Consider the following 10,033-nt stretch of genomic DNA (forward strand, 5'->3'; position numbering starts at 1 on the left):
CTCCTTGTGGTAGACAGCTTCTAAAATGGCTCCCAATTATCCCTGTCTTCTGGGATTCACACCCATGTGTACCTCTCCCCTTGAAGGTGGTCTGGAGCTCATGACTTACTTCTAATAAATAGGATACAACAAGTGTGATAGCTGTCACTTCCATGATGACATTAGAGAAGACTGTAACTGCCATCTTGCTAGCAGACTCTGTTAACTCTCTCCTTTGCTGGCTTTGGTGAAGTAAGCTAGCATACTCACTGGACATGACCATAGGGGAAGGAAAGGAGGGCAGCACCACCCAACAACCAGCAAGAAAGTGAAACCTTCAGCCCAACAGCTTACAAGGAACCGAACCCTGTCAACAACCAAGTAAACTTGGAAATGAATCCTTCCCCAGTCAAGACTTCAGATGAAACCACAGCTCTAGCTAACACTTTGACTGCAGTCTTAGGAGAAACTCTGAAGCAGAGAACCCAGCTCGGCCACACCTAGACTCTTGACCCACAGAAGATATGAGAAAATACATAATTAATTCAAGCCAATAATATATAAATAATTCAAGCCACTAAGTTTGTGGTAATTTCTTACATATGATAGACACTCATACAAGTTCTTTTCAATTATTTTCTATTACAGAGAATGTCACTATGAACATTGCTGTACAGCTGTCACAGAATACAGAACACAAGACCTTAAGTTTCCCCTAGGTATATGCTGAGTATATGTGTAGGAATAGAATCGTGGGGTCTCAGAATGTTACCAGTAGTTGGTTATTAGAGTTAGATGGCCAGACCATCTTGGTCAGGTTTGAGAGTCATAGAACCATAGAACCATAGAACTAGGGGTCAGTCTGTGAGAGGGGCTGGGAGTCATACGGAGGATAGATTTGGGGGTCCGTAAATGGGCAGGGTTGGAGGTGAGGATGTGGTTACATTTGGGGAGAATGTGAAGACTCGGCTTGGATTTGGGTTTGGACAGTGTTGGAAGATACTGTGAGGGTGGGTTTGGCAGTCAGTCTAAAGCCAGAGTTAGAAGTCAGGCTGTTCAAGTGCACAAGATCTGACCCCTGTGCTGTCATCAACCTTCCAGGCAGTGGCCACCCAGGGTCCAGGTGCCCACAAGGTGAGACCCATTCTGGGCTTACAAGGCTCTTTCACTCAAAAGGGTGGTGGTGATGGTGGGACACAGCATTAAGAGGGGCAAGAAATCTGGGCAGAGAGAGAAGGTGGTCGCAGGAAAGATAGCACAACTTCTTTAATGGGGGTAATGTGATCCCATAACTTCCAAGCATTCTCAAAGGTCCCCCCACAGGAGGAGAGGGTGATTGGGACAGACATAGTCCATGTCTTCCCCACTCCTGGCTGAACCCCACTCCTCACCCCTTCTTCTCCAGCTGCTGTGTTCTCCATCCTCGACTTGGGTCCCAGGTGAGCTTCCAGGAGAGGCAAGGATCTCCCTTGGCTGCCTGGGGCAACTTCCTCCCCAGCCCAGAGCACAGACAGCTAGCCTGGATGGAGATGCCGCTGTCTTCAGAGCTGGGCTGGGACCTGTTTCTAAGGGTGTGGACCGAGCCGGGGCACCACCCCCCAAGGCCCACAGCAGGGAGCACCAAAGCGGAGCCCCTGGTGCTGGGCACTGCTTTGGGGAGCATGCGAGGTCTCTGCACGTGGCTTCTGGGTTCTGGAAAGCGGTCCATTCTCCTGACCCGGGTGGAGTGGAAGGAGGTGGCTCAGTCCAGGGGCTCTGCTCTGAAGGCGCCTGCCCCACTGATCCTCCCTCCCATACTCGCCCCCATCCCAAGGGAGGGGCGCGCCGGCTCCGGAGGAGACTCATTGGAGATGCTGGCTCCGCCCGCCCATTGGTCAGTCAGTAGGTCGGTGGGTGCGTGGGTGGGTGCGTCGGTTCGCGGCGTCTGGGGTCTGGCGGGTACTGGGGTGTCACAGCGTGGCCCGGGCCACGGCTCACCGCTGCTTACGCTCTGCCTGCTGGAGCCGCCGGGAGAGGTCGTCAATGCGCACGTTCTTGAGCTGAAGCAAGTGCTCCAAACGCCTCACCTTCATCTGCAGAACCTGGGCCACGAGGCACAGAGATGAAGTCAGCTGCCTGCTGCCCTCTGTCCCCACCACTGCGATCCCTAAGCACCCATTGCCCCACCACCGCCCACGCCTTCCCAGTCACCCTCACCTGCACGGTCTCCTGAGAAGCCAACAACTCCTGCTCTTTTTCAGCGATCTGGAGGACGAAGCTTGGGTCGCCGCCCTGCACTGCCTGGCCATATCCCGGAGGCCCGGGCACGGGCAGCCGGCCCCCCCTGGGGTGGGAAGCAGCTTAGCGGAGGCCTGGAGCTGGGGCCCCACTCTTACCCTTCTGATGCTCTTCGGCCAGACTCTCCTTCCCTCATCCCCTCCCCGCAACCCCGTTCCTGCTTCCCAGGAAGCACTGTGTTGGGGGATCACCAGACCTGGTGAGATAGGAACTCGGCTTTCTTACCTGACCTGCCCCCCTTCCTGGGGGTCTAGGGCACCTTCCCCTCGGGCCTTCTGGGACAAACCTGAGAAGAGGCAAGTGGAGGAGTTGGTCGAGCTGGAGTTCCTTTTTCCTGATTTCTCTCTCCCTCCCCTCCCCCACAGGTAGGACAGAAGGAAAGCTGCTCCTGGGAGGGAAGAAAAGTAAAGACCACTTTACCCACATCCATGTAGCCAGTGCCATCCTGGGGAGCCAGCTCCTGAAATAATACCCCCCACCCCGGGGGTATATTGTGAGTTCAGGCTCGCTCATCCGCAAGGAGCCCCATGTCTCTTCCGTGGTCCCCAAGGCCAGCCTCTGTTTGCCAAACACCCTCTCCCACATCTGTCGGCAAGGCGGGGCTTCCTGCTGCCTGGAAGAGGCTCGGGTGGGGCGGCACCTGTAAGGAGCTCATGCGCTGCTTCCTGAGCCTCTGCCGCTCCTCCAGGCGCTGCCTCAGCGGAATGAGCACTAACTCCACCACGCCCGGCGCGCATTGCGCGATTTTGCGCATCACATCCTCTGGTACGGAGAAGTTCAGTTTGTTCAGCACCTTCCTGGGAGACAGGCACAGGGATGGCGGACTGGGTCCCCAGGGAATGAACTGAGGGGCATGGAGTAGAAGGAAGTGTTGCAGCCCTGGGAGAATGAACCTGATTCTTGGTGTCCTCTTTCCTTGTCTCCTCCCCAATAAAGGAGTCCCTTGATTTTGTTACCAGATCCTGACTGTGTTGTCCCTCCCTACTCTGCCACAAACAGAATCCCAGCCTGGGCTTTGGAGACCATGGGAGGTGTGTGTCGGGGGTGGGGGGGGGGGCATGGTAGGGCAGCCCTTCCTGGGATCCCGGGGTCTGGGTAGGGGATGGAGATTCGAGTAGCGCACCAGGCATTCTGCTACCTGTTTAGGTGACCCCAGTTGCTGAGCTTCTGTTGGAGAGAGTTGGCAGGGACATAATTGTGCATCTCCACCATCTTGGGGAAGTAAAACTTGATGACTTCTGCGACCAGGACTGAGGGAATGGGAGCAGACATGGAAGGGAGTAAGGAGGTAAGGGAAAAGGAGTAGGGAGAAGATGTGGATGGGATGGGAGAATCACGGATTGCAGAGTGGTGGGGCCAAGCAAAGAGGTGATGTGGAAAGGGAAAGGATGATAGGGAAGCAGGGGTGGTGGAAGAGAGGGAAAGGGGTTCAAGAAATCAAGACCAGAAATCAGTAATCATCCTCCAGCATACCCCAGAGGAGAGGCATCCCATTCCCCTCAGCTCAGGCATATGAAAACTAGGGTCTCTGGTCCTCTAGTAGAGAATGAGTCTCCAAGAGAGCCTGTCAGGAGCCTGGGGTCCCATCCTAGTCATTTACATGGAAACACACACACACACACTCCCAACACCAAAATCCAGGAAAGAGTCACAGATTCACATAAGCAGACACATGTGGTAAGATCCCCCTACAGATATGCACATAGGACAAAGTGTGTAGACACACAGGACACACACATGCTCATACATACACAGGCCCACGTATAGCACACACATATACAACACACAGAGATGCACAAACACATACATAGATACATATTTCCATCATTGAAGTTCAAGAGAGTCACACACAAGCACACACACACAAGCACGGTAAGTCACATAGGCACCAATGCACTAATGTACCAGAGACGCATACTTCTGTCATTAAAATCTCAAGAGACACCCTTAGACACACAGACACCTAATAATCACAAAGAAATACATATGCACACAAGACCCCCTACCTGCATACAGGACAGAACCCATCAACAAACATATGAATATACACATGCACAGACTCCCACAAGACAGATATATGGAATACAGCAAAGAACAAGTACACACACAAAGAAGCACAAAAACATACACAAATACATGTCTTATTTATTAAGGTGTCAGGAGGGAGTCACAGACTCACACAGTTAGACACACACCATCATCACCGCCACGCATGCATAAAGGACAGAACAAGGGGACATACATATGGATACACACATATTCATATTCCCACAGAAACACACACACATATACACAATTAAAGTTCTAAGAGGTAGTCAGACACCCCCCAACACACATACCCACACGCACCGAAGCACAAAGAGACATATGCATACATACCCCTTACACATGTACATACAGGACAGAACGTGTCAACAAACACGGGCACACGGGACATACACACAGGAGCGCACACATACTGAGGTGCACACCTCCGTCACTGAAGTCCCTGGAGAGATTTCGCTTGGGCCGGGACAGAGGGATGTTGTCTACCCACAGGTACAGCTGGTGCAGCGCCTCCTCGTCCACGCTGCCCGCCATTGGCACCCCCGGCAAGGCAAGGCCAGGCCGTTCCAGCCGTGCAGAGTCCAGCCCCAACTTCACGATCCCTCAGGTGCCTCTTCTCTCGCCACTGACTGCGACCAGACCTGCCTCTGCCTCTCTAATCCGAAGACTCTTCTCCCTGCTGGGAGCAGCCATATTGTTTTCTGAAACCATAGCAACTATCCCAGGCTGGGCGGGGAGCAGGGGATTCTGGGAGTTGTAGTTTTCTCCCTCTACTTACTCTCAGGCCCCAGCTTTGAAAAGGCGATTAAGTGGCCTTGTCTTCCCAGTATCTGCGCCAAGCGCCACCTGATCAGCCAAAATGGCCCACTCTGAAACCTGTCAGTGCCAACCAGGCCCTCAGTATCCCTGCACCAGCCTCCCCAGGGCTGAGATTCCCCTTCCCCATCCTTTGGTGATCAATCCCAAGTGAAGGCAGCATCCCAATGTTTGTCAGCTTCATCTGGGCGTCCACTGCTAATCATCTGCTGCTTCCCAGCTGGATTGTGTGACAGGCTGTGTGACTGTCTCCTGGCTGGGTCCCTCCTCAGAGCTCTGTGCTATTAGGGCCATCAACACTAGTGCCCTTCCCAGTAGTGTCCTGGTAGGGCATTTAATATGTCCCCCAGATTCCCAGGGAGAATACTAGGGTTCAGGGCCAGTGCCTTGGGCAGGTTATTTAACTCCTTAATCTTATTTCTCCTTTTGTGAAGTGGGAATGGTTCTCGCCTATTTGTCCCAACAGGGTAATAGGGAGGAAAATGGGAAGGGTATTTATGGAAGATCTGCATTTGTATGCGGACTGGGGGTATGGGAGTAAAAGCTGCAAGAGCTCCACTAGACACTTCCACAGCCCCTCACCTCCTTCCGAGAGCTATCTTCCGTGGGTTAGAAATGGATTTCAGTAGCCAGTTCCATTTCAAAAGAACACTGTTTGTAGTAGGGTTAGGGATATGGGTCCTTCCTTAGTGAAGGGACACAGAGTAGCAAGAAAAGAGGCACTTCTAGGATCAGCCAGAGAAGAAAGTTTGCTTCCACCAAAGACTAGCAGTGTAGCTTTGGGCACATTACTGGACCTTTCTGTGCCTGTTTTCACATGGTTTTACCTACCTCATAGGGATTCGTGAGCATTGGAAGTGCTTAGCACAGCACCTGGCACACAGCAAGGGCCCTATTAACATCAGTTGGTGCTATCACTACTGTTTGAGGGAGGGGCCATGTTGAACAGGGAGAAGACTACTGCTCCTGCCCCCCTTACTCTGGAGTAGGCGGGGGGGGGGGGGGGCTGGGCTTCCTTTAAGACTTTCTGGTTTCCTCCTCCACAGCTCAGATGGGGGTGGGGGAATGATGGTAAGGGGAATCCAAACTACGTTTTGCAGTCCCTTAGTCCTTTAGTTTCATTGTCCTCAAGGCCTACAGGGGAAATCTGAGTGCCAGAAGTCTGGAAGGCCAAGTGTGGAATTGTCACTCTACCTTCTTGATTTAAAGTCATATAGTAGCCTTGCCTTTCTAGAAGAGACCACACCCAGGGCAGGGAAGGGACAAAAGACGACTTAGATATACCCCCCTTAACATTCCAGGGTGGAGAGAGGAAGAACTGAAAGGAAGTGGTGGGGAGGGAACCACAGCAGCAACGTGCCAGCCCCAGTGGAGGTGGGAAAACCGGTTTGGGGCCCAGAGCTGAGCGGCCTCCTCAGGCCTAGGCCTACCCCTGGCTGGAACCACTGGGGCCTGAGGGCCTCAATGAGGGAGGGGCTGGGCCATGAAAGGAGAAAAGGGGTAGGATCAGCAGAGACACCAGGCTTCACCTTTGGACTGGGATGCCCCCAGCCTCTTGGGGGTGCAGTCTGTCCCAGGAATTTTATCTTCCTCCTGCCACTGTCCCCAGGATGGCCACCAGGCTTGGAGATGCTAATCCCTGAAAGGTCTAAAGGGCTCCCTCTTAAGGCATTAAAGGTAGACCAAGGGATGCTCTGTATGTCCCTCCAGACTCTAACCTGGACCACAGAAGTTGCCCCAGCACCCCTTTTACTGTCCTCTGGGCCCACTCCTGCAAGGACCTTCTTTAATGGGCTTAACAGGCCTAGTTCCCAGTTTAACTTGGCCCAACAGGGATAGTTGGCTCCCTCCCTCCTCTCCTAGCCAACTGACCCCAACTTCTAACCCCAAAGCAGTGCAAGGCCCAGCTTTCCTCAAACCCAAACAGGTACACTGAAGATCCCTTCCTCCCCAAGCCTAGATAACATTTAGATATGGAGGTGGCCCCTCACCCCAGTCAGGACTTGAATTGTGGCTACCCTCTCAACAGTTGGTTCCATGTCCCACCAGAAAAAGGACCAAAAGGAACCAAGAAAGGACGTGTTCCCAAGACAGACGCAAGCCCAGACCATGAAGGATGCACCCTTGGCTGTTAAAACGTTCACCCCCACAAAAGGGGAGTGGACGGATTTATTGAATTCAGACTGGGAAAGGAGCAGCTGGATGGCTGGACTATGGGCCCAGCCCCAGGCCCCCTGACCAGGATAGGGCCCTGCCAGAGAGGGAGGAGAGGCATGGGGCCTGCAGCTACCCACAAGGAAGTGCCCACTATCACTCCCCTGAAGGGCCTCTTGGGAATCTCCAATCTGGAAAGAAAACCAAGGGCCAAAGTAACCTGGCCTGGGCCAGAGAAAGGGATTGGGAAGATGGGGAAGCAGGCAGAGGCAGGCTCAGGAGCCTGTGGTTAGACTGTGCTTCTCAAGGCGGCCCAGGGGCAGGGGTAGGGGGCTGCCAGCCTTGTGGGGGCCTAGGCTGGACCTTCCTCTGGAGCCCTTCCCAGAATGGCTTTGGGGTCCCCCCCACCAAAGACCTGGTGTGGACGGCAGAGGGGAGAGGCACTCTCCGGCCGGGAGCTTCCAGGGCCCACCCCTGGCCGCTCCTGGGGCCTAGTCCACAGATGGCACAGTGTGGTAGCACCGGACAGCTCCCCACCTGGTCCCCCAAGCCCGGGGGGGGCAAATGGGGAGGAAGGAGGACTCTGAGAAAGAGGCAATAAGCAGGCAGTGAGGCTGACCCCAGCCCTGGGCCCTACCGAGGTGGCTGGGCCTGTCACAGAGCCCGAGGAACATCGCTAAAGAATCTGGAGCTCCCCACTCTGGCTCCATCCACAGCGGCTGCCCGGAGAGTCCTCTGCCCTGGGCTGGTGCTGCCACATCCGGGTCGGGCACGACTAGGCCCAGTGGCTCAGCTTTGATGTCCAAGACCCCGAACTCCCGCCTGCCTGGCGTGGTTCTTCCTGGTCACATGGACCAGATCATGTTCCAAGTGAAGGATGTGGCTCTGCACTCGGTCGTCAATGGGGAAGGAAGTCAGGTACCTCTTGACCATAGCAAAGTAGGCCATGGCTTCCCCAAAGCTGGGCACAGGCACCTCATCACCATCCTCCTCATCGTCTTCATCATCTTCATCCTCCTCATCATCCTCATCTTCCTCCTCTTCCTCACTGTCAGACTCAGAGTCCTCTTCACCCTCCAAAAAATGGAGGGTAGGGCACTGGGCCTCCTCTTGGGCACTGTAGCCCCCGAAGCTGCCACCGGCTTCCACTACCCCCTGGGCCCAGTCCTCAGCCTCCAGCCCCTCAGAGGAGCTCTCTTCCTCCTCCTCCTCCTCCTCCTCATCACTGTCATCCACATCACCCTCCTCTTCCACCTCCTCTTCCTCCCCCAACTCCTCTCCTTCCCCCCCTTCCTCCTCCTCGCCTTCTTCTTCCTCTTCCTCCTCCTCCCCTTCACCCTCCTCCTCCTCTTCCTCCTCTTCTTCTTCCTCCTCTTCCTCCTCCTCCTCTTCCTCCCCCTCACTCTTGAGGGCAGTGGTGATGGTGGCATTTGGGCCACCCCCGAAGCCAGCCTCCCGAAAGCAGGCAGCTATGTCCGAGGGCTCCACTGCCTGCCAGGCGGCAGCCACAAAGTGCAGGGCCTCCATCAAACCTAGCTGCAGGCCTGAGCGATCCTGGCCCTCCAGCGCCGCCATGGCCTTGAGTAGCATAGCCTGGCGGTAGTGGCCCTTCACCTGTTGGACCACTCCCCGCTCCAGCGGCTGCACCGTGCCCGGAGGGAAAAAGGCCAGCTGTACGTGTCGCAGGCCCGAGGTATCCAGGGACTGGGCAGCCAGGCGGCCTGCCAGCAGCAGGACTCGGCGAGATTCTGCGGCCATGCGAGTGTCCAGGGCCTTCAGGTACTTGGCCAGGGCCTGGGTGGTGACACCACCCTTGGAGTTGGCGGTGTAGTCGCAGGGCAGGCCGGCTTGGCCTGCACGGGGCTTGGCCGACTTGCCGGCCACGAGTGGGGGCAGCTTCTCGCTGCCGTCTGCGTTGGCGCACAGCAGGACACTGAGGCGCTGGGTGGCCCTGCGCGCCCGTCCATCGCTGCCGCATAGCCCCGCAGCCTGGTCGGGGAGGAAGTCGTACCACAGACTCGTCTCGATGGCGCTGAACACGTCCTGGGAGGCGTAGCCCTCGGCCACCGACGGCGGCTGCTCCTCCCGAGCGCGCCAGCCCGTCGAACCCCCGCCGCTGCCCTCCGAGGGCACCGCAGGCGGGCTGGCGGGAGCCGCTGGGGGCCGGGGGGCGGCACTGCGCGACCGGGCGCGGGCCACACCGCTGCAGGACACCACACCGTGGCGCCGGCGGAAGCGGTCCAGCCAACCGTTGGAGGCGGTGAAGTCGTCCATGCCCAGCTCCTCGGCTATACGCAGCGCCTTCTCCTTGAGGATGATGCCCTTGACGGGTAGGCCAGCGGCGCGGATCTGCTGGAACCAGGCGATGAGCAAGCCCTCGAGCTTGTCATAGGGGGACAGCTTGTTGGTTTTGCGGCAGGTGGAGGCCACACCGTACTTGCGCTCCGACGCCAGGATGGCGCGCTTGTTCTTCAGGATGGTGCTCAGCGTGGACGGCGGGATGTTGAAGCGCCGCGCGATCTCGCCCTTGCGCAGGTCCGGGTTCTCCTCCACCTCCTGGATGATCCGCGACTTCTCCCGGAACGTCAGCTGCCGCCGCTTCGGGCCCATCCCGGCGCGCCCCCCGCCCCGGGGCCCGGCGCCACCGCCGCCGCCCCGGGGCGGGGGGCCCGGGCCCGCGGCGGGGGGCACCTGGCGGCCTCTCCCGCGCGCCCCGCCCGAGACAAAGCGGCTCGCGGAGCGGCGGGCGGGGCGGCGACCC

General features: G+C 56.6%; 2 protein-coding genes across 3 annotated transcripts; both read right to left on the reverse strand.

The window, feature by feature from the left end:
* Positions 1-1,264: 1,264 nt before the first annotated feature.
* On the reverse strand, positions 1,265-6,015 carry SPEF1 (sperm flagellar 1). 2 transcript variants are annotated; one of them, XM_032859090.1, is made up of 8 exons: positions 4,728-6,015; positions 3,395-3,506; positions 2,897-3,053; positions 2,677-2,716; positions 2,482-2,542; positions 2,176-2,302; positions 1,957-2,060; positions 1,265-1,691 (listed from the first exon to the last, which is right to left on the reverse strand). In XM_032859090.1, the coding sequence occupies exons 1-8, from the start codon at positions 4,834-4,836 to the stop codon at positions 1,367-1,369; spliced, it is 1,035 nt and encodes a 344-aa protein (XP_032714981.1). In that variant the 5' UTR covers positions 4,837-6,015; the 3' UTR covers positions 1,265-1,366. The 2 variants fall into 2 exon arrangements, with proteins under 2 accessions (XP_032714981.1, XP_032714982.1); XM_032859091.1 differs by having other exon boundaries at positions 1,593-2,060.
* A 1,227-nt stretch (positions 6,016-7,242) lies between these two features.
* On the reverse strand, positions 7,243-10,006 carry CENPB (centromere protein B). Its single transcript, XM_032859093.1, has one exon. The coding sequence runs from the start codon at positions 9,880-9,882 to the stop codon at positions 8,062-8,064; it is 1,821 nt and encodes a 606-aa protein (XP_032714984.1). The 5' UTR covers positions 9,883-10,006; the 3' UTR covers positions 7,243-8,061.
* Positions 10,007-10,033: the final 27 nt, after the last annotated feature.

This window comes from Lontra canadensis, unplaced genomic scaffold, assembly GCF_010015895.1.
Source record: "Lontra canadensis isolate GAN:19392208 unplaced genomic scaffold, GSC_riverotter_1.0 scaffold16, whole genome shotgun sequence".
Taxonomy (NCBI): domain Eukaryota; kingdom Metazoa; phylum Chordata; class Mammalia; order Carnivora; family Mustelidae; genus Lontra; species Lontra canadensis.